At 38.2% G+C, this 25414-nt stretch overlaps 1 protein-coding gene across 3 annotated transcripts in view; it reads left to right on the top strand.

Annotated features, from left to right (window-relative positions):
- PHKA1 (phosphorylase kinase regulatory subunit alpha 1) overlaps positions 1 to 25414 on the top strand; it is a 131896-nt gene that overhangs the window by 68250 nt on the left and 38232 nt on the right. For all 3 annotated transcript variants that reach the window (XM_082609490.1, XM_082609489.1, XM_082609488.1), the window contains 2 exons: positions 18950 to 19059; positions 20116 to 20260. In XM_082609490.1, the coding sequence (XP_082465616.1) occupies positions 18950 to 19059; positions 20116 to 20260 (255 nt within the window). The remainder of the gene's footprint in view (positions 1 to 18949; positions 19060 to 20115; positions 20261 to 25414) is intronic.

Below are 25414 nucleotides of genomic sequence, written 5' to 3'. Positions count from 1 at the left end.
TAAGCCTGTGTGTCCGGAGCCTGTGCTCCACAACGGGAGAGGCTACAATAGTGAGAGGCCCACGTACCACAAAAAAAAAGAAAAAAAAATGAAAAAAAAATGGACAGAGGACTTGAATAGACATTTTTCCAAAGAAGACATCCAAATGACCAATAAGTACATGAAAAGGTACTCAATATCACTAACCATCAGGGAAATGCAAATCAAAACCACAGCATGATACCACCTCACACCTGTTAGAATGGCTGTTATCAAAAACAAAAACATAAAACAAGACAACAAAGGCTGGGAAGGATGTAGAGAAAAGGGAACCCTTGTACACTATTGGTGGGAATGTAAATTGGTAGAGCTACTATGGAAAACAGTATGGAGGTTCCTCAAAAAATTAAAAATAGAACTACCATATGATCCAGAAATCTCACATCTGGGTATATATCTGAAGGAGATTAGATATCTGCACTCCCATGTTTATTTAAGTGTATTCACAATAGCCAAGACATGGAAGCAACCTAAGTGTACGTCAACAGATAAATGGGTAAAGAAAATGTGGGGTGTGTGTGTGTGTGTGTGTGTGTGTGTGTGTGTGTGTATAACAATAGAATATTATTCAGCCACGAGAAAAAGGAAATCCTGCCGTATGTGCCAATGTGCATGGATCTTGAGGGCATTTTGCTAAGTGAAATAAGTCAGACAGAGAAAGACAAATACTTATGATCTCACTTATATATGGAAGCTAAAATCATCAAACTCATAAAAACAGTAGAATGGTGGTTGCCAGGAACTGAGGGGTGGAAGAAATGGGGAAGTGTTTGTCAAAGATTACTAACTTTCAATTTTAGGATGAATACGTTTCTGGGATGTAATGTACAGCACAATGACTATAGTTAACAATAACACATTGTATACTCAAAAGTTGCTATGAGAGTAGAGCTGTAATAGTCTCACCATAACAACAACAAAATGGCAGCTATTTGAGGTGAAGGATGCATTAACTAACCTTATTATGGTAAACATTTCTGCACATCAGATATAGTATCTGCAACTATAACATTAAGCTTGTAAATGCTGGATTTCCTGCTCAAGGTTTGAGTAAACTTTCAATTAGGGGAAAAGGAGGAACTTTTAAAAATGGCTTTGTATTTTGTGGTTATTGCATCTGGACGTATGATAAACATTGATGTAAAATGTTATATTCTTGTAGTCTCATAAAGCTAGAGGGATCATCTTGATCAGGAAAAGTTGCAAAAAAGGAAAAAGAGCATCACTAGGATACAATTACCTTGCTTTTTGCTGCCAGTGGGCAGATTGGAATCCAAACTTTTGAGTATTGGAAATAAAACTAGTCTCCATAACTAATGATTTTTGTTATCATTTTTAACTATTGGAGCTTCTGGAAAAAGGAAGACAACATGAAAAGAGAGGCAGTCTTCAGATGAAACTACACTTTTTGAGTTTAAAAAGCAGTTTTTAGTTGCTAATGAGCTTTCGTGAAACCAAACGTCCGACTCTTAAGAAGCTGATGATTTTTTCATCCTGATGTGTGTATTTTTGACTGGGTTAATTTGGACTGTAAGGCACAATAAGAAGAGCTTGGCAAAGTCTTACTTGTCATTTGGACTTGGACCTAGACCACGGTTGACCAGCCCTGCACCATCTCAGCTTTGATGCTCCCTAAGAAAAGCCACTCGCCTTTTTGGCATCCTAAATTCACAGATTCTGATTGCCTGGACCTGACTCTCAGCTGAAACCTGATAAGGTCTGCTATAGACTGTTCCCACATCATCACCAGATGTGCTGAACTGAAAGGAGGCACAGGCTAAATGAACTCTAAATGAACTACGTGAACTTTAAATGAACTCAGACTTGGATTAGTGCAGATTTGGATCACCTCTCTTGTGATCCTAAACTGTGAAACCACCCCTGGTGCTGGCTGGACCATTTGGGTCAGTTGAGTTGCAGATGCCCACAGGAAAAGTCTTGTTCTCTGATAGGACCATCTGAAATTGATCCTCTCATTGGCTGTATATTTCTGATACAAAAGCTGATTGCATTCCTAACATGTGATTTCTGCAAAAGCTGCAAATTGGAGGAGGGCCTAGCATGAGGAATGTGACCCCCTCCCCCACTCCTGACATATCGAACTCTTGATCCTTTCTGAGGTTGTGTCACTGCTGTTGATGATTGTGTTTGACTTTCTAGATTAGTTGCAGCTTAAAATAGACTGATAGCCTGACTCTACTTACTTGTCCTTCCTCCTGATACATAAACCTTAGTAAGGCAGTGTGCTTATTAAATGTAGCTGTCCTCATAAAGAGAATGATCTTTTCTAAGCTGCTCACTGGATAAATGATCAGGATGAAAGGAGTGGGAAGTATGAAAACCCATTTTTTAAATATTTGAAAATTCAGGATTTCATCTTGACCAATTCCTGGACATGATATGTCTTTCTGATTAAGTTGTATAAAAATGTTTGCCTCTGAAAATGCTTTTAAGCTTCTTACATACAACTCTTTTAGACAAAAGGTCTGGATGAGAGGAGAGGATGATTTTACAACTATAACAGCTAAATGGAACACACAGATTTTGTAACACTGGAGAAAAAAACAAAACACCTGGGGAGGTATGAGTGAAGGGTGAGGACATTAGTGATCTTTGATTTTTAGGACTGCTCCTGGAAGCTTTCCCCTCCTCCCTAATAAAAGCACGTGTTGTCTTCCCTGGTGCTGAGAGTGCTTTGAATTCAAACTGACTGCTGAGCCTAAGGTCAGATCTGACAGAGCTGACTCTGAGACAGCAGGTGGTGGCCCCAGCTCCTCCACCTTCCACTCAGCACCTCCGCATGTCGTCTACACTTGCAAGGCAGATGAACTGGTGCTATGAACAAACAAAATTGTTTGGATCCAGCTGCCTTCAGGAAACACTCCCTTTGAAACCAAGTTCTGAACTGAACTTTTTGGATTGGATTGGAAACCCTAGGGTGGGAGGCCTCACGGTGGGAGGCTAGCCACATTAAGGGTTCTGTGAGCCTAAACTGCCTAATTAATGTTATGTCCTGCTTGGGATGCCCTAACAATTGTAAACTTTTTTTTTTGTCCAACGGTACTGCATATGCCTTCTGGAATTGTACTTGTCAGTGAGCCTTGACTATCATGGCACTGCCTCAGCCCTGGAAGGCATTCAGGTCAGCTTCAGTTTACTGAACAGGCTTGTGCTGTGCCTGGATTGATGCCTCAAGCCACGTTAAAAAATAAAGGGTTAATTATGGAAACTTAAGGAGGAAGCCACCTGGTTTTTGAAGATACATGTTTATGATAATGGATTTCTTTTATCTGGCTCAAGCTAAGACCCCTGAGGACATAACTGAGGACAATACTGCAGGTTGGTCTCACTCTACTTTGTAGGGTCCTACTGACAAAGACACCTTGGCCAAGAGCCAAGGGGGTAGCAGGTACAAAGAGTTCACATGGCAGGCCTGAGAATGTATCCTTAGAAAGGCCTGCTTGCAAGATTGGCCCTTGGTTGGCATCTGGGGACTTGGATTTTCAGAGGGTTTCACCATCCTCTGAATGATAAGGGTGGCTTACTGTGTCTAAACTGTGCAAACAGTATGGCTTATGCTGCACACCTGTTTTTCTTCTGAGAGTCTGGGGTTTTGGTTCATGCTAGGCAGACGATGCCTATGTGACCAGCCCCTAATAAAAACAAACATTGGGCACTGAGTCTCTAATGAGCTTCCTTGGTAGACATTTCATATATATTGTCACAATTAGATGCTGGAGGAATTAAGCACGTGCTGTGCAACTCCACTGGGAAGAGGAGTCTTGGAAGCTTGTGCCTGGTTTCCTCTGGACTTTGCACCATGCACCATGCACCATTTTTCTTTGCTGATTTTGCTTTGTATCCTTTTGCTGTAATAAACCTTAGCCATTAGTATAGCTCTATGTTGAGTCCTGTGAATCCTAGCGAATCACCAAACCTGGAGGTGATCTTTGGGACCTCCCAAACAAGAATGTTAATAGGAGCTTTATTTATAACAAAAAATTGGAGGAAAAATTCAAATGTCTGTCAACAAGTGGATGGATAAATAATTATACATTCATACACTGGAATATCATACAACAATGAAAATGAATGAACTAATTGTATGTACAATAATATGGATGAATCTCATAGATATAATGTTGAGTGAAAGAAACCAGATACAAAAAAGTAGATACTGTATGATTCTATTAATATAAAGCTCAAAAATGGACAAATCAGGGCTTCCCTGGTGGCGCAGTGGTTGTGAGTCCACCTGCCGATGCAGGGGACGTGTGTTCCTGCCCCAGTCAGGGAGGATCCCACATGCCGCAGAGCGGCTGGGCCCGTGAGCCATGTCTGCTGAGCCTGCGCGTCTGGAGCCTGTGCTCCACAACGGGAGAGGCCGCAGCAGTGAGAGGCCCGCGTACCACAGAAATAAATAAATAAAGTTTAAAAAAAAATTTTTTTTTAATGGACAAATCATACTTATGATGGTGGAAGTTTGAATGGTGGTTAACTTTGGGGTCTGTGGGACGTTAATACCTGGGAAGGGGCACAATGGAGGCTTCTTCAGTGCTGATAATGTTCCATATTTTGATTTAGGTTATGTGTTTGCTATGTAAAAATTCATCAAATTTTACATTTAAGATTCATGTACTTTATGTATATTATACTATAAGCAATTTTTTAAAAAAGAACCTAGCATCCATTGATGGATGAAAAGATAAACAAAATGTGGTATATACATACAATGGAGTATTATTCAGCCTAAAAAAAGAATAAAATTCTGACACATACTATAAAATGGATGAACCTTGAGACATTATGCTAAGTGGAATAAGCCAGTCACAAAAGGATAGATATTGTATAACTCTACATATATTAGGTACCTAGAGTAAGAAAATTCATTGAGACAGAAAGAATGGTGATTGCCAGGGATTGGGAGGATGGGAGCATGCGGAGTTATTGTTTAATGGGTACAGTTTCAGTTTGAGAAGATGAAAATTTTCTGAAGATGGGTGGGAGTAATAGTTGTAAAACATTATAGATGTGCTTAATGCCACTGAACAATTTAAACTGGTTAAAATGATAAACTGTATGTATATTTTGCCATAATAAAAAAGAAACAAAATGGAGGGAACAAAGGGAACAGTGGATAAACCTGCTTATGATATCAGTCTCAGGTAAAGCGTGTGTTTTACAGAGTGGACACTGGAATATGGCAAAGGCACTGACAGCTCTCAGGTTCTGTCCCTAAGACTGAAGCAACACTAAAAATGTGGCATATATGATAAGTATCATACTTAGGATAAAGAAGGGGCAAAAATGAAATCCCCAAGGAAAGTGTGTTCCAGCCCCCCCAAAACAGTAGTACTAATTCTGTCAGTACTGACATGAAAGGTTATTTAATATAGATTTTGGGGAAAAAGAGTTTGGGAACAAAGTGTATAGTGTTATCCTATGTTATAAAAGGAAAAAATGTCTGAATAAATGAAATATTCCTCATTGAAAGAGGCATTATAAGATGTAATAATTGCCTTTTGAAAGACAAAAAGAAATTCAACTACATTTAGCACAGACATCAATTGAGAGGTATATTCTAATTTCAGAATGCTAAACTATAAAAAGAAGACATACTCAGGGAAATAAGGTGGATGTGTGAGAATGTGCACACGTGTATGTATACACATACATACGTATATACACACATAGATGATATTGAGACACATGATGTATATGTTCTATTTAAATTTTCATCAAAATTGTGCCTTACTTTTGTAGCTGTCTGATAGTTCAAGCCTCCCCCCGATTCACACTTTTCAAAATAGCTCCCCTGCAAAGCAAATTTTACTGTAACCTTCCACAAAATTTCCTATCAGACATAAGAATATTAAAATATCTTGACTTATTTGGATAAAATGTGTTTTTTAACATCTTTATTAGAGCATAATTGCTTTACAATGGTGTGTTAGTTTCTGCTTTATAACAAAGTGAATCAGTTATACATATACATATGTTCCCATATCTCTTAACTCTGGCATCTCCCTGCCTGCCACCCTCCCTATCCCACCGCTCTAGGTGGTCACAAAACACTGAGCTGATCTCCCTGTGCTATGGGGCTACTTCCCACTAGCTATCTATTTTACGTTTGGTAGTGTGAATATGTGCGTGCCACTCTCTCACATTGTCCCAGCTTACCCTTCCACCTCCCCATATCCTCAAGTCCATTCTCTAATAGGTCTGTGTCTTTATTCCCATCTTGCCCCTAGGTTCTTCATGAACATTCTTTTTTCCTTACACTCCATATATATGTGTTAGCATACGGTATTTGTTTTTCTCTTTCTGACTAACTTCACTCTGTATGACAGACTCCAGGTCCATCCACCTCACTACAAATAACTCAATTTCATTTCTTTTTATGTCTGAGTAATATTCCATTGTATATATGTGCCATATCTTCTTTATCGATTCATCCAATGATGGATACTTAGGTTGCTTCCATCTCCTGGCTATTGTAAATAGAGCTGCAATGAACATGACTATTTTTGAATTATGGTTTTCTCAGGGTATATGCCCAGTACTGGGATTGCTGGGTCATATGGTAGTTCTATTTTTAGTTTTTTAAGGAAGCTCCATACTGTTCTCCATAGTGGCTGTATGAATTTACATTCCCACCAACAGTGCAAGAGGATTCCCTTTTCTCCACAACCTCTCCAGCATTTATTGTTTCTAGATTTTTTGATGATGGCCATTCTGACCAGTGTGAGATGATATTTCATTGTAGTTTAGACTTGCATTTCTCTACTGATTAATGATGTTCAGCATCCTTTCATATATTTGTTGGCAGTCTGTATATCTTCTTTGGAGAAATGTCTATTTCGGTATTCTGCCCATTTTTGGATTGGGTTGTTTGTTTTTTTCATATTGAGCTGCATGAGCTGCTTGTAAATTTGGAGATTAATCCTTTGTCAGTTGCTTCATTTGCAAATATTTTCTCCCATTCTGAGGGTTGTCTTTTGGTCTTGTTTATGGTTTCCTTTGCTGCGCAAAAGCTTTGAAGTTTCATTAGGTCCCATATATTTATTTTTGTTTTTATTTCCATTTCTGTAGGAGGTGGGTCAAAAAGGATCTTGCTTTGATTTATGTCACAGAGTGTTCTGCCTATGTTTTCCTCTAAGAGTTTGATAGTATCTGGCCTTACATTTAGGTCTTTAATCCATTTTGAGTTTATCTTTGTGTATGGTGTTAGGGAGTGATCTAATCTCATACTTTTACATGTCCCTGTCCAGTTTTCCCAGCAGCACTTATTGAAGAGGCTGTCCTTTCTCCACTGTACATTCCTGCCTCCTTTATCAAAGATAAGTTGACGATATGTGCGTGGGTTTATCTCTGGGCTTTCTATTCCGTTCCATTGATCTATCTTTCTGTTTTTGTGCCAGTACCATACTGTCATGATTACTGTAGCTTTGTAGTATAGTCTGAAGTCAGGGAGCATGATTCCTCCAGCTTCGTTTTTCATTCTCAAGATTGCTTTGGCTATTCGGGGTCTTTTGTGTTTCCATACAAATTGTGAAATTTTTTGTTCTAGTTCTGTGAAAAATGCCACTGGTAGTTTAATACAGATTGCATTGAATCTGTAGATTGCTTTGGATAGTATAGTCATTTTCACAGTGTTGATGCTTTCAATCCAAGAACGTGGAATATCTCTCCATCTATTTGTATCATCTTTAATTTCTTTCATCAGTGTCTTATAATTTTCTGCATACAGGTCTTTTGTCTCCTTAGGTAGGTTTATTCCTAGGTATTTTATTCTCTTAGTTGCAGTGGTAAATGGGAGTGTTTCCTTAATTTCACTTTCAGATATTTCATCATTAGAATATAGGAATGCAAGAGATTTCTGTGCATTAATTTTGTATCCTGCTACTTTACCAAATTCATTGATTAGCTCTAGTAGTTTTCTGGTAGCATCTTTAGGATTCTCTATGTATAGGATCATGTCACCTGCAAACAGTGACAGCTTTACATCTTCTTTTCCAATTTGGATTCCTTTTATTTCTTTTTCTTCTCTGATTCCTATGGCAAAAACTTCCAAAACTATGTTGAATAAGAGTGGTGAGAGTGGGCATCCTTGTTCTGTTCCTGGTCTTAGTGGAAATGGTTTTAGTTTTTCACCACTGAGGAAGATCTTGGCTGTGGGTTTGTCACATACAGCCTTTATTATGTTGAGGGAAGTTCCCTCTATGCCTACTTTCTGCAGGGTTTTTAATCATAAATGGGTGTTGAATTTTGTCAAAAGCTTTTTCTGCATCTATTGAGATGATCATATGGTTTTTCTCCTTCAACTTGTTAATATGGTGTATCACATTGATGGGTTTACGTATACTGAAGAATCCTTGCATTTCTGGAATAAACCCCACTTGATCATGGTGTATGATCCTTTTAATGTGCTGTTGGATTCTGTTTGCTAGTATTTTGTTGAGGATTTTTGCATCTATGTGCATCAGCGATATTGGCCTGTAGTTTTCTTTCTTTCTGACATCTTTGTCTGGTTTTGGTATCATGGTGATGGTGGCCTCCTAGAAGGAGTTTGGGAGTGTTCCTCCCTCTGCTATATTTTGGAAGAGTTGGAGAAGGAAAGGTGTTAGCTCTTCTCTAAATGTTTAATAGAATTCGCCTGTGAAGCCATCTGGTCCTGAGCTTTTGTTTGTTGGAAGATTTTTAATCACAGTTTGAATTTCACTGCTTGTGTTTGGACTGTTCGTATTTTGTATTTCTTCCTGGTTCAGTCTCGGAAGGTTGTGCATTTCTAAGAATTTGTCCATTTCTTCCAGTTTGTCCATTTTATTGGCATAGAGTTGCTTGTAGTAATCTCTCATGATCCTTTGTATTTCTGCAGTGTCAGTTGTTACTTCTCCTTTTTCATTTCTAATTCTATTGATTTGAGGCTTCTCCCTTTTTTTCTTGATGAGTGTGGCTAATCGTTTATCAATTTTGTTTGTCTTCTCAAAGAACCAGCTTTTAGTTTTATTGATCTTTGCTATCGTTTCCTTCATTTCTTTTTCATTTATTTCTGATGTGATCTTTATGATTTCTTTCCTTCTGCTAATTTTGGGGGTTTTTTGTTCTTCTTTCTCTAATTGCTTTAGGTGTAAGGTTAGGTTTTGTATTTGAGATGTTTCTTAGTTCTTAAGTTAGGATTGTATTGCTATAAACTTCCCTCTTAGAACTGCTTTTGCTGCATCCCAAAGGTTTTGGATCGTCGTGTTTTCATTGTCATTTGTTTCTAGGTATTTTTTGATTTCCTCTTTGATTTCATCAGTGATCTCTTGGTCATTAAGTAGTGTATTGTTTAGCCTCCATGTGTTTGTATTTCTTACAGATTTTTTCCTGTAATTGATATCTAGTCTCATAGCATTGTGGTCAGAAAAGATATTTGATACGATTTCAGTTTTCTTAAACTTACCAAGACTTGATTTGTGACCCAAGATATGATCTATCCTGGAGCTTTTTCTATGACCACTTGAGAAGAATGTGTATTCTCTTGTTTTTGGATGGAATGTCCTATAAATATCAATTAAGTCCATCTTTTTTCATGTATCATGTAAAGCTTGTATTTCCTTATTTATTTTCATTTTGTGTGATCTGTCCATTGGTGAAAGTGGGGTGTTAAAGTCCCGTACTACGATTGTGTTACTGTCGATTTCCCCTTTTATGGCTGTTAGTATTTGCCTTATGCATTGAGATGCTCCTGTGTTGGGTACATAAATATTTACAATTGTTATATCTTCATCTTGGATCGATCCTTTGATCACTATGTAGTCTCCTTCTTTGTCTCTTGTAATAGTCTTTATTTTAAAGTCTATTTTTTCTGATATGAGAATTGCTACTCCAGCTTTCTTTTGATTTCCATTTGCATGGAATATCCTTTTCCATCCCCTCACTTTCGGTCTGTATGTTTCCCTAAGTCTGAAGTGGGTCCCTTGTGCACAGCATATATACTGGTCTTGTTTTTGTATCCATTCAGCCAGTCTGTGTCTTTTGCTTGGAGTATTTAATCCATTTACCTTTAAGGTAATTATCGATATGTATGTTCCTGTTACCATTTTCTTAATTGTTTTCAGTTTGTTATTGTAGTTCTTTTTTTTTTTTTTTTTTTTCTGCTGTACGCGGGCCTCTCACTGCTGTGGCCTCTCCCGTTGCGGAGCACAGGCTCCGGACACACAGGCTCCGCGGCCATGGCTCGCGGGCCCAGCCGCTGCGCGGCATGTGGGATCTTCCGGGATAGGGGCACGAACCCGTGTCCCCTGCATCAGCAGGCGGACTCTCAACCACTGCGCCACCAGGGAAGCCCTATTGTAGTTCTTTTCCTTCTCTTGTGTTTCCTGCCTAGAGAAGTTCCTTTAGCATTTGTTGTAAAGCTGGTTTGGTGGTGCTGAATTCTCTTAGATTTGCTTCTCTGTAAAGCTTTTAATTTCTCCATCAAATGTGAATGAGATCCTTGCTGCACAGAGTAATCTTGGTTGTAGGTTTTTCTCCTTCATCACTTTAAGTATGTCCTGCCACTCCCTTCAAGCTTGCCGAGTTTCTGCTGAAAGACCAGCTGTTAACCTTATGGGGATTCCCTTATGTGTTACTTGTTGTTTTTCCCTTGCTGCTTTTAATATTTTTTCTTTGTATTTAATTTTTGATAATTTGATTAATATGTGTCTTGTCATGTTTCTCCTTGGATTTATCCTGTATGGGACTCTCTTTGCTTCCTGGACTTGATTAACTATTTCATTTGCCATATTAGGGAAATTTTCAACTATAATCTCTTCAAATATTTTCTTAGACCCTTTCTTTTTCTCTTCTTCTTCTGGGACCCAATTATTTGAACCTTGGTACATTTAATTTTGTCCCAGAGGTCTCTGAGACTGTCCTCAGTTCTTTTCATTCTTTTTTCTTTATTCTGCTCTGCAGTAGATATTTCCACTATTTCATCTTCCACGTCATTTATCCATTCTTCTCCCTCAGTTATTCTGCTATTGATTCCTTCAAAAGAATTTTTAATTTCATTTATTTTGTTGTCCATCACTATTTGTTTGCTCTTTAGTTCTTCTAGGTCCTTGTTAAACATTTTTTGTATTTATTCTATTTCCAAGATTTTGGATCATCTTTACTATCATTATTCTGAATTCTTTTTCAGGTAGACTGCCTATTTCCTCTTCATTTATTATGTCTGGTGGGCTTTTGCCTTGCTCCTTCATCTGCTGTGTGTTTCTCTGTCTTCTCATTTTGCTTAACTTACTTTGTTTGGGGTCTCCTTTTTGCGGGCTGCAGGTTCATAGTTCCCGTTGTTTTTGGTGTCTGTCCCCAGTGGCTAAATTTGGTTCAGTGGGTTGTGTAGGCTTCCTGGTGGAGGGGACTAGTGCCTGTGTTCTGGTGGATGATGCTGTATCTTGTCTTTCTGGTGGGGAGTTCCACGTCTCGTGGTGTGTATTGGGGTGTTTGTGGCCTTATTATGATTTTAGGCAGCCTCTCAGCTAATGGACGGTGTTGTGTTCCTGTCTTGCTAGTTGTTTGGCATAGGGTGTCCAGCACTGGAGCTTGCTGGTCGTTGAGTGAAGCTGGGTCTTGGCGTTGAGATGGAGATCCCTGGGAGATTTTTGCCGTTTGATATTATGTGGGGCAGGGAGGTCTCTTGTGGACCAGTGTCCTGAACTTGGCTCTCCCACCTCAGATGCACAGCCCTGATGCCTGGCTGGAGCACGAAGAGCCTTTCATCCACACGGCTCAGAATAAAAGGGAGAAAAAATAGAAAGAAAGAAAGCAAGAAAGAAAGAGACAGAGAGATAGAGAGGAAGGAAGGAAGGAAGGAAGGAAGGAAGGGAATAAGATAAAATAAAATAAAGTAAAATAAAATAAAATAATTAAAATAAAAACTAATTATTAAGAAAAAAATTTTTTAAGTAAATAAAAAAATGGACAGACAGAACCCTAGGACAAATGGTAAAAGTAAAGCTATAAAGACAGAAGCATACACATACACACTCACAAAAAGAGAAAAAGGGAAAATATGTATATATATCTTTGCTCCCAAAGTCCATCTCCTCAATTTGGGATAATTCATTGTCTATTCAGGTATTCCACAGATGCAGGGTACATCCAGTTAATTGTGGAGATTTAATCCTCTGCTCCTGAGGCTGCTGGGAGAGATTTCCCTTTCTCTTCTTTGTTCGCACAGCTCCCAGGGTTCATCTTTGGATTTGGACCCGCCTCTGCGTGTAGGTTGCCTGAGATCGTCTGTTCTTCGCTCAGACAGGTTGGGGTTAAAGGAGCAGCTGATTCGGGGGCTCTGGCTCACTCAGTTCGGGGGGAGGTAGGGGTACGGAGGCGGGGCGACCCGGCGGCGGCACAGGCTGGCGTGACATTGCAATAGCCTGAGGCGTGCGGTGTGTTCTCCTGGGGAACTTTTCCCTGGATCACGGGACCCTGGCAGTGGCGGGCTGCACAGGCTCCTGGGAGGGGAGGTGTGGATAGTGACCTATGCTTGCACACAGTCTTCTTGGTGGTTGCAGCAGCAACCTTAACGTCTCATGCCTGTCTCTGGGGTCCACGCTGATAGTCGCGGCTCGCGCCCGTCTCTGGAGCTCCTTTAAGCGGTGCTCTTAATCCCCTCTCCTCGCGCACCATGAAACAGAGAGGCAAGAAAAGGTCTCTTGCCTCTTCGGCAGCTCCAGACTTTTTCCGGACTCACTTCCGGCTAGCTGTAGCGCACTAACCCCTTCAGGCTGTTTTTGTGCAGCCAACCCCAGTCCTCTCCCTGGGATCCGACTGAAGCCTGAGCCTCAGCTTCCAGCCCCTGCCTGCCCCGGCGGGTGAGCAGACACGGCTCTCGGGTTGGTGAGTGCTGGTCAGCAGCGATCCTCTGTGCGTGAATCTCTCTGCTTTGCACTCCACACCCGTTTTGCTGCGCTCTCCTCCCTGGCTCCGAAGCTCCCCACCTCCACCACCCCCAGTCTCTGCGCGCGAAAGGGGCTTCCTAGTGTGTGGAAACCTTTCCTCCTTCACAGCTCCCTCCCACTGGTGCAGGTCCCGTGCCTATTCTTTTGTCTCTGTTTTTTGTTTTTTCTTTTGCACTACCCAGGTACGTGGGGAGTTTCTTTCCTTTTGGGAGGTCTGAGGTCTTCTGCCACCGTTCAGTAGGTATTCTGTAGGAGCTGTTACACATGTAGATGTATTTCTAATGTATTTGTGAAGACGAAGGTGATGTCTGCGTCTTATTCCTCTGCCATCTTGAAGCTCCTCTAAACTGATGAGGTTTTTCTTCAGCTTTGTAGAGGCGTAGTTTACCCTGATAAGTTTGTTGATCAGAATAGCTTTTGCAGCTGGTTCTTTGAGAAGATAAACAAAATTGACAAACCATTAGCCAGACTCATCAAGAAAAAAGGGAGAAGACTCGAATCAATAGAATTAGAAATAAAAAAAGAGAAGTAACAACAGACACTGCAAAAATAAAAAAGATCATAAGATTTTACTTCAAGCAACTCTGTGCCAATAAAATGGGCAACCGGAAGAAATGGGCAGATTTTTAGAAATGCACAAGCTGCCAACACTGAATCAGGAAGAAATAGAAAATATGAACAGACCAATCACAAGCACTGAAATTGAATCTGTGATTAAAAATCTTCCAACAAACAAAAGCCCAGGACCAGATGGCTTCACAGGCGAATTCTACCAAACATTTAGAGAAGAGCTAACACCTTTCCTTCTCCAACTCTTCCAAAATATAGCAGAGGGAGGAACACTCCCAAACTCCTTCTAGGAGGCCACCATCACCCTGATACCAAAACCAGACAAGGATGTCACAAAGAAAGAAAACTACAGGCCAATATCACTGATGAACATAGATGCAAAAATCCTCAACAAAATACTAGCAAACAGAATCCAACAGCACATTAAAAGGATCATACACCATGATCAAGTGGGGTTTATTCCAGGAATGCAAGGATTCTTCAATATACGCAAATCAATCAACATGATACACCATATTAACAAATTGAAGGAGAAAAACCATATGATAATCTCAATAGATGCAGAGAAAGCTTTCGACAAAGTTCAACACCCATTTATGATAAAAACCCTGCAGAAAGTAGGCATAGAGGGAACTTTCCTCAACATAATAAAGGCCATATATGACAAACCCACAGCCAACATCGTCCTCAATGGTGAAAAGCTGAAAGCATTTCCACTGAGATCAGGAACAAGACAAGGTTCCCGACTCTCACCACTCTTATTCAACCTAGTTTTGGAAGTTTTAGCCACAGCAATCAGAGAAGAAAAGGAAATAAAAGGAATCCAAATCGGAAAAGAAGAAGTAAAGCTGTCACTGTTTGCAGGTGACATGATACTATACATAGAGAATCCTAAAGATGCTACCAGAAAACTACTAGAGCTAATCAATGAATTTGGTAAAGTAGCAGGATACAAAATTGATGCACAGCAATCCCTGGCATTCCTATACACTAATGATGAAATATCTGAAAGTGAAATTAAGGAAAAACACCCATTTACCATTGCAACAAAAAGAATAAAATATCTAGGAATAAACCTACCTAAGGAGACAAAAGGCCTGTATGCAGAAGATTATAAGACACTGATGAAAGAAATTAAAGATGATACAAATAGATGTACAGATATACCATGTTCCTGGATTGGAAGAATCAATATTGTGAAAATGTCTCTACTATCCAAAGCAATCTACAGATTCAATGCAATGCCCATCAAACTACCACTGCCATTTTTCACAGAAGTAGAATAAAAAATTTCAAAATTTGGAAACACAAAAGACCCCGAATAGCCAAAGCAATCTTGAGAACAAAAAACGGAGCTGGAGGAATCAGATATCCTGACTTCAGACTATACTACAAAGCTACAGTAATCAAGACAGTATGGTATTGGCACGAAAACAGAAAGATAGATCAATGGAACAGGATAGAAAGCCCAGAGATAAACCCACGCACATATGGTCACCTTATCTTTGACAAAGGAGACAGCAATGTACAGTGGAGAAAGGACAGCCTCTTCAATAAGTGGTACTGGGAAAACTTGACAGGTATATGTAAAAGTATGAGATTAGATCAATCCCTAACACCATACACAAAAATAAGCTCAAAATGGATTAAGGCCTAAATGTAAGGCCAGATACTATCAAACTCTTAGAGGAAAACATAGGCAAAACACTCTGTGACATAAATCACACCAAGATTCTTTTTGACCCATGTCCTAGAGAAATGGAAATAAAAACAAAAATAAACAAATGGGACCTAATGAAACTTCAAAGCTTTTGCACAGCCAAGGAAACCATAAACAAGATGAAAAGACAACCCTCAGAATGGGAGAAAATATTTTGCAAATGAAGCAAGTGACAGAGGATTAATCTCCAAAATTTTTAAGCAACTCATGTAGCTATATAGCAAGAAAACAAACAGCCCAATCCACAAATGGGCAGAATACCTAAACGGACATTTCTCCAAAGAACATATACAGACTGCCAACAAACACATGAAAGAATGCTCAACATCACTGATCATTAGAGAAATGCAAATCAAAACTACGATGAGATATCATCTCACACCAGTCAGAATGGCCATCATCAAAAAATCTAGAAACAATAAATGCTGGAGAGGGTGTGGAGAAAAGGGAACACTCTTGCACTGCTGGTGGGAATGTGAATTGGTACAGCCACTATGGAGAACAGTATGGAGGTTCCTTAAAAAACTACAAATAGAACTACCATATGACACAGCAATCCCACTACTGGACTATACCCTGAGAAAACCATAATTCAAAAAGAGACATGTACCAAAATGTTCATTGCAGCTCTACTTACAATAGCCCAGAGATGGAAACAACCTAAGTGTCCATCATCGGATGAATGGATAAAGAAGATATGGCATATATATACAATGGAATATTACTCAGCCATAAAAAGAAATGAAATTGAGCTATTTGTAATGAGGTGGATCGACCTAGAGTCTGTCATACAGAGTGAAGTAAGTCAGAAAGAGAAAGACAAATACCGTATGCTAACATATATATGGAATTTAAGGGAAAAAATGTCATGAAGAGCCTAGAGGTAAAACAGGAATAAAGACACAGACCTACTTGAGAATGGACTTGAGGATATGGGGAGGGGGAAGGGTAAGCTGTGACAAAGCGAGAGAGAGGCATGGACATATATACACTACCAAGCGTAAGGTAGATAGCTAGTGGGAAGCAACCCCATAGCACAGGGAGATCAGCTTGGTGCTTTGTGACCGCCTGGAGGGGTGGTGTAGGGAGGGTGGGAGGAAGGTAGACGCAAGAGGGAAGAGTTATGGGAACAGATGTATATGTATAACTGATTCACTTTCTTATAAAGCAGAAACTAATAAAGAAGAAAAAAAAGATGCTACCAGAAAACTACTAGAGCTATTCAATGAATTTGGTAGAGTAGCAGGATACAAAATTAATGCACAGAAATCCCTGGCATTCCTATACACTAATGATGAAATATCTGAAAGTTAAATTAAGGATACACACCCACTTACCATTGCAACAAAAAGAATAAAATATCTAGGAATAAACCTACCTAAGTAGACAGAAGACCTGTATGCAGAAAATTATAAGATACTGATGAAAGAAATTAAAGATGATACAAATAGATGGAGAGATATACCGTGTTCTTGTATTGGAAGAATCACCATTGTGAAAATAACTCTACTACCCAAAGCAATCTATAGATTCATTGCAATCCCTATCAAACTACCACTGGCATTTTTCACAGAAGTAGAACAAAAAATTTCACAATTTGTTTGGAAACACAAAAGACCCCGAATAGCCAAGCAATCTTGAGAATGAAAAACGGATCTGGAGGAATTAGGCTCCCTGACTTCAGACTATACAACAAAGCTACAGTAATCAAGACAGTATGGTACTGGCACAAAAATAGAAATATAGATCAGTGGAACAGGACAGAAAGTCCAGAGATAAACCCACGCACATATGGTCACCTTATCTTTGATAAAGAATGCAGGAATGTATAATGTAGAAAGAACAGCCTCTTGAGTAAGTGGTGTTGGGAAAACTGGACAGGTACATGTAAAAGTATGAGATTAGAACACTCCCTAACACCATACACAAAAATAAGCTCAAAATGGATTAAAGACCTAAATGTAAGGCCAGAAACTATCAAACTCTCAGAGGAAAACATAGGCAGAACCCTCTATGACATAAATCACAGCAAGATCCTTTTTGACCCAGCTCCTAGAGAAATGGAAATAAAAACAAAAGTAAACAAATGGGACCTAATGAAACTTCAAAGCTTTTGAACAGCAAAGGAAACCATAAACAAGACGAAAAGACAACCCTCAGAATGGGAGAAAATATTTGCAAATGAAGCAACTGACAAAGGATTAATCTTCAAAATTTACAAGCAGCTCATGCAGCTCTATATCAAAAAAACAAACAACCTAATCCAAAAATGGGCAGAAGACCTAAATAGACATTTCTCCAAAGAAGATATACAGATTGCCAACAGACACATGAAAGGATGCTGAACATCATTAATCAGTATAGAAATGCAAATCAAAGCTACAATGAGATATCATCTCACACCGATCAGAATGGCCATCATCAAAAAATCTAGAAACAAATGCTGGAGAGGGTGTGGAGAAAAGGGAACACTCTTACACTGCTGGTGGGAATGTGAATTGGTACAGCCACTATGGAGAACAGTATGTCAGTTCCTTAAAACACTACAAATAGAACTACCATATGACCCAGGAATCCCACTACTGGGCATATACCCTTTGAAAACCATAATTCAGAGAGAGTCATGTACCAAAATGTTCATTGCAGCTCTGTTTACAATAGCCAGGAGATGGAAACAACCTAAGTGTCCATCATCGGATGAATGGATAAAGAAGATGTGGTACATATATACAATGGAATATTACTCAGCCATATAAAAAACGAATTTGAGTTATTTGTAGTGAGGTGGATGGACCTAGAGTCTGTCATACAGAGTGAAGTAAGTCAGAAAGAGAAAGACAAATTCCTTATGCTAACACATATATATGGAATTTAAGAAAAAAAATGTCATGAAGAACCTAGGGGTAAGTTGGGAATAAAGACACAGACCTACTAGAGAATGGACTTGAGGATGTGGGGAGGGTAAGGGTAAGCTGTGACAAAGTGAGAGAGTGGTATGGACATATATAGACTACCAAACGTAAAATAGATAGCTAGTGGGAAGCAGCTGCATAGCCCAGGGAGATCAGCTCGGTGCTTTGTGACCGCCTGGATGGGTGGTATCAGGAGGGTGGGGAGGAGGGAGACCCAAGAGTGAGGAGATATGGGATCATATGTATATGTATAACTGATTCACTTTGGTAAAAGCAGAAAGTAACACACCATTGTAAAGCAGTTATACTCCAATAAAGATGTAAATAATAAATAAATAAATTTTAAAAAAGAAAGAAAAATTTAAAACAAAATCTTTAAAAAATTGTGTCAGAATATCTTACTGGTACCAAAATAAATGAGGCAATAGAAACATAGAGAAAAAAAAGAATAGCTTTTGCAATTTTCATGGGCTTTAAGAAAATTCAGTGAATTTGCTTATGAATATTGATAAGAACATTCTATCATTCATAGAACTCTTAACTCTTAACTCTTAAGATGATTTAGCTTCTTTATAAGAGCATACATTTCTTTAAGAACAGAGATAACTGCCTAGTCTTTCTCTTGGAAGTCCCCACAGTGCTTAGTATGGCCCTGTATATGACATGTACACTAATTCTGAGACAGAGTTTAGTTTGTTCAGTGAAGAAGTGTAAACTATTACAAAAATATTTGCTGATAGGATTTGCAAAAATACCTTGACCATTTCTCAATTCTATATCAGGGTGCAACAGCAGAATGAAACTCAGTGGAAGACCCTACAGACACATGGGAGTCCTTGGAACTTCAAAACTCTATGACATTCGGAAAACTATCTTTACCTTCACTCCACAGGTGGGTGGACTGAGCTTTAATGTGCATTGAGATGAATGGAAGTAAAAGAGAAACACTATAGAAATAAAGCACTTAGTGGCGTTGAGACAAGTGTCAGAGTTTCACGGGACCTTGTATATATTAAGTTGCTCAGTAAATAGGGTTGGCCAAAAAGTTCGTTTGGGTTTTTTCCATAAGATGTTATGGAAAATCCTGAACGAACTTTTTGGCCAGCCCAATCTTTGTTGGGTTGGACTGAATTGATGTTGAAGCACAGAGCTATGCCAAGTGACATTGGCTACCAAGTGTAGTCCTGGGTGTTGCAGAAACAGTGATTAAGGATTTTATAAATGTTGGAGTACTTTTAAAAGTACTCTTTATTAAAGATTAAACATAATACTGTATCCTTTATAAACAAAATATCGTCTTTTTTATTCAGCTACTGAATTAAGTGTTCTATTTGTTTTGGGGAAGGGCCCTTTTTACATGCCTAGAAATGTCTGATATCCTCTTCTAAACAAAAATGTCAGTACTGTTTTAGCCATGATTATACACTGTTTATTAGCCTGATGTTTATTACCCATATTATAATAGCAAGCCTTATTATATGTGTGTATAGGAGGATAAACTATTTTCTGGAAAGAAAGCTTAAGCTTTCTTTTGTCATCTTACATCTGAAATAGTGCAACTGAGGTATAGATGAAAGAATAATGGGCCATAGATTCTATCTCTGATTTTACCATTTGCTAGTCATATAACTTTGCTAATCTACTCAGTGTCTCTTGTCCTTATTTTTTTATCCATTAAAAAGGAGAAAAGCCCTCACTGGGTTGTTAGAATTAAATAAAATCATGTACTTGAAAACACTTTGTAAACTATAACACACTAAAAATGTCCAGAACTACTATATGTACCAGTAAGCCACCAGATACTTTGGGAAGAATTAGGCATTAAATTTGGAGGTATTGTTGCCCCTGTGATATCTTATATACCCTTGTGTATATGTGAGCACTTTGAAATATTATTTGATAGTTGTAAGGGTAAATTATTCTGAACTGTTATTTTCCTTTTTCTCAGTTTATAGACCAGCAACAGTTCTACCTGGCTCTGGACAACAACATCATAGTGGAAATGCTTAGAACAGATCTCTCCTATCTCTGTAGCCGCTGGAGAATGACAGGCCAGCCCACCATCACCTTCCCCATCTCACACAGCATGCTTGGTAAGGATGTATGAGGCAAGGAACGAATGTATTTTTGAAATAAGTCATGTGGTTAGCCCTTCAAAATCATAGAGCCACTGGAAAGCTACTTTTTGTCATTTATTCTTTCAGCAGTTTTTTTAAGCTCTTGTTTTGTGCAAGGCACTTTTCAAAGCACTGGGCATACATGGGGTGAATACGGCAGGTGAGGTTTCTGCTCTCACGGAGCTTATGTTTTAGAATAAATATGTAACAAATAAACCAATACACAAGAATATTTCAGGTGGTTTGAGAGCTATAATTCAAGAGATGTAATAGAATAACTTGTTTGGGGCTACTTCAGATAATTGGTTTCTAGGCCAATTTACAGAAACTTTATTAATATGATTCATTTTAAAGACAGTAATACTATATTCTGCATCTGTCTTACTCCAGTGGAGCATCAAGATTTTATAGATAAGTTCCTAGACTTCTCTTTGCAAGGCTTGCCTAACTGAAGCAATAAAATCTAGCAGGGAAAAGTAAAAAGCCTTTCAGTTTATCTTTCCTTTATTAGCTGGACTTCCTGACATTGCTTACTTGAAACTGAGTGAAAGGCTTTATTGTTCTTTCAATTCCTGGAGGACTAGAGCCAATACTGAAGCACTGCTTCCTTTCTGTATCTCTGCTGTTGCTTCCAAAGGCCTGTTTGTACTACCAAAGTACATAGGATTCCTTTTCATTAGAGAAGAATCCTTTGTCATAAATCATTCAAAGTCCAGACAGACTGTTAGGGATTTTGGTCACATCTCTAAAGTGCTTCAAAAGCACAGGAGTTGAGGAAGTAGGGTAGTCTTTCTTCTTTTTGTCTTTCTTCTTTATTTATTTATTATTTATTTATTTATTTATTTATTTTTGCGGTACATGGGCCTCTCACTGTTGTGGCCTCTCCCGTTGCGGAGCACAGGCTCCGGACGCACAGGCTCCGCGGCCATGGCTCACAGGCCCAGCCGCTCCGCGGCATGTGGGATCTTCCCAGACCGGGGCACGAACCCATGTCCCCTGCATCGGCAGGTGGACTCTCAACCACTGTGCCACCAGGGAAGCCCTCTTCTTTATTTAAAACAATTAACAAGTGCCCATTTAATAACTACTGTGTTCCCAGAACTGCCTTTAGAAAGTATAAAGGATTAAGGAAAGTATAAAAAGTCTAATTGGAGAAACAAAGCTAATTCACAAAATTAATAGAAAACAATTCAAGACAGTATATAAAGAAGTACAAAACCATTAGATTAGTATTTTACAATGACAGTGATCAAGTTGTCAAAGAAAATTTCTTGACTAGGTGGGACTTATCCAGGCTTTTTGGGATGTGTAGTATTCATATGTGAGGAGAGAAGAAGGAAAGGTACTTTAGGTGAGGGAAAAAATACCATAGGTGAAGCCTGGAGGGCAGGGATGCCCTTGACTTGTGAGTGGACAGTGAAGAGGCCAAGCTGAATAGAGTGGACCTTTCATGTTGGAATATAATTATCAACAAAATTGGATTAGTAAAATAGGGTCAGATTATGAAGACCTTGAAAATAAGCAGAGAAATTTAAAACAAATTGTCTCAGAAGTCTGAAGCTATTAAAAGTTTTTGAGCAAGGAGTGATATGATGAAAGTGATATTTAGGGAATATTGACTTAGTGACAGTATACACTGTAGTTAGACAAATCTGATATCAATGAAATTAATCCAAGTATGAGGTGATGAGAAGATACACTGGATTGATGATAGTAAAAATTGAGTGGGAAAGAAGGATACAGAGTCATTTTAAACACCACCTGCAAGTCAGGTGTTGGCTGACTAGATATGAGATATGAATCAAGACAATGCCAACATTTAGAGAGACTAGGTATATAATGCTGCCATTGATAAAAGCAGAGAAATTATAAAGGAAGATGCCAGTTATAAAGGGACATGTTGAGTTTGTAGTGACAAAGAGGTTTCAAAATTGAAATGCCTAATAGTTGGGATGAGATATACAACCATAGCTTGGGAAGAAGAATAAAATTAAGATCTAGATTTAAGTCACAAAGTTTTGATACTTGGTACATGGTCACACAACAAAAAACAGAAGTATCAATAGCAATAGTAACTGCAGTGTTTATTGAGCACTTTCTCTGTGCCATGCACTGAGCTAAGTGCTTTCAGTGCATTATTTTGACATCTCTACAACAACCCTATTCAGGTAGGTACTATTAATAGCCCCCATTTTATAGATGAAGAAGGTGACTCATTGTGTAGTCACAAAGCTAGTAAGCAACAGAATCAGGCCTCAAACCAGGTCTGTCAGTCTCCAAAATGTACATTACTAATAGCTGTGTATTTTTGTCAGGGAAAACATTGTGCTGGTGAAATGAGAATGAACATATTAGTGATCACATTAAAATGTGAATTAGTTAAATTCTCATATTAAATACAGATTCCTAGGATAGGTAAAAGCAAAATCTAGCTAGATGCTACTTACAAAAGCTATCCCTAAAATAAAATTGTATGGAAAAACAGAAAATAAAGGAAGACATAAAGATATATCATGTAAATGCTAACAAAAAGAAAGCAGTTATGGCAATATTAATATCAAAAATAGCAAATAGAATTCAAGGCACAAATCAGTAAATGGGATATAAAGGATATTTTATATTGATAAGAGTTATAGTACATGAAGACGGTGGAACATTTATAAATTTTTATCTACTGAAGGATATCAGTGAAATGCATGAAGCAGATATTTAGGAAAACTTAAGGACAATATGATAAATCCATTGTACAGTCATAGTGGGAAACTATAACATACCTCTATCATAATGTCACAGATCCATTATACAAAATAATTAAAGATATAGAGGATTAACAGACTTGATTTTTGTGTTTATGGGTGTATGTGAAAGTATACCCAGAAAGACAGAATACACAAAGAATGTTTATTTTTTAAAAGTAGAAATAATATAGTTGATATTGCCAGACATAGCACATAAAATTAATTAAAACAAAAATAATATCTTAAAAACCTGACCATGAAGGAATTAATATTTTTGCAAATAATTCTTTGATTAAAGAGGAAATCAAATTTAAAATTATATAGTGTTTTAAAATGAAAAATGATACCACTACTAATCAAAACTTAAGAGATTTGGCCAAAGTCATATTTAGAAATTTTCATATTCTTGAATATTTTCACTTTTGAAAAAAAAAAAGAGTTCTGTTTCCAGACAAAAAGGAATAGACCCACTTCTCCCTATTCTTCCTGCTAAGTACAGCTAAAAACCCTGGACATTACTATAATACAAACATAAGAAGACTCTGAAAGTTGGAAAAAAGAAGGGAGACTGGCTAGGGACTTTGAACCTAAGAAATGACACAGCAGTGAATTTCCTGAGTTTTCCTTCTGCCTCATGTATCCTGGACTGGGTGCTGGAGAAGTTATCATCCCAGAAACACAAATGGGTATAGATTTTAAAAGATCCAGGAAAGACCTTCTCCCTCTAGCTAAGGGAACAGGAAAGGGACAGCCTAGCCAGACAGAAAACTTCTAGACAATAAATGTGTTCTAATCTACCCAAATACCACAGAAAAAAACTACAGCCCCATTCCCATCCCTATCAGCGAGGCTGTGTGGGGAACTACTGCCTTCACACAGCTGTGAAGAGGTGCCCCCTCCCTCCTTACAGATAGTGTCTGAGAAGAACTAGTGGGGAGCTTAGACTTTCATCCTTACTGAACAGTAGAGGAACTCCTTCCACACCCACCTAGCAGTAACAAGGCAGTGCTCCCTTCCCTGCTGCACAATATCAGAGGAGACTTGTTGAATCAGAAGATTCAATAAGATCCACAGTCTTGTAAGATGATACCCCAAATTTCCAGAATACAGTAGAAAATCATTCATACCAATGCCCAGGAAAATCTCAACTTCAATGAGAAAAGATGATCAACATATACCAATACCAGGATGACAAAGATGTTGGAATTACAACAAAGATTTTAAGGCAGTCATCATAAAAATACTTTACCAAGCAATTACAACCACACTTTAAACTTTAAAGTAGGAAGTCTCGGCAAAGAAATTGAAGAGATGGAGAACCAAATGAAAGTTTTAGAATTGAAAACTATAATAACTGAAATGAAAAACTTACTAGATAGGCTCAGTAGCAGAAGAAAATAGACTGAACTTGAAGATAGAACTATAGAAGTGAACAAGAGTAAAAACAGACTGAAAAATATGAACAGAGCCTCAGAGACCTATGGGACTAATAATGAAACATCTAGCATTCATGTTATCAGTCCCAGAAGGAGAGGAAAAAGAATATAGGGCTGAAGAAAGTATTCCAACTAATTATGGCTGAAAAAAATGGCAAAAGGCATAAACCTACAGATTCAAAAAGCTGAGAAGGTTCCAAACAGGAAAAACCCAAAGAAATTCATGCCAAAACATAATGATCAAACTCCTGAAAATTAAAGAAAAAGAAAAAATCCTGAAAGCAGTAAGAGAAATGATACATTGTCTATGTGGGAAAACAACTAGAATGACAGCAGATCTTATCAAAAACCCTGGAGAACAGAGGGAAGTGGCATAATATTTTTCAAGTGCTTAAAGAAAAGAATTAATAAACTAAGAATTCTGTATCCAGTTAAAATGTACTTGAAGAATAAAGGGAAAAAAGACATTCTCAGGTGAAGCAAAACTAAATGAATTTGTCTGAAGGAGATCTGCTCTAAAAGAATAGCTTAAAGGAAGTTCTTGAAATAAAAAGGAAATAATGCAAGATGGAATGTTGGAACATCAAGCAAGAAAAACAACAGTTGAAAGAGTAAGAATACAGGTACAATAGACTTTCTCCACTTCAGTTTTCTAAATTATGTTTGACGTTTGAAGCAAAAATCATAACACTGTCTGATGTGGTTCTCAAAGTATGTAGAGGAGATCTTTAATGCAGTTATATATTGGGGGAGGTAAGGGACTGAAAAGGAAATAAGTTTTTTTTCAAGCATAAACATTGTAAAGCAATTATACTCCAATAACGATGTAAAAAAAGGAAATAAGGTTTTTACACATCAGTTTAAACTTGTGAAATATTGACACTAACAGACAGTGATATATGTATAATGCATGTTTGTATATATCATGTAATACCTAGGGTAACCACTAAGAAGTC

This window comes from Mesoplodon mirus (genome assembly GCF_964341445.2).
Source record: "Mesoplodon mirus genome assembly, chromosome: X".
In the NCBI taxonomy this organism is placed as follows: domain Eukaryota; kingdom Metazoa; phylum Chordata; class Mammalia; order Artiodactyla; family Ziphiidae; genus Mesoplodon; species Mesoplodon mirus.
The sequence above is the reverse complement of the archived record's forward strand: the minus strand, read 5'-3'. Positions and strand labels throughout refer to the sequence as shown.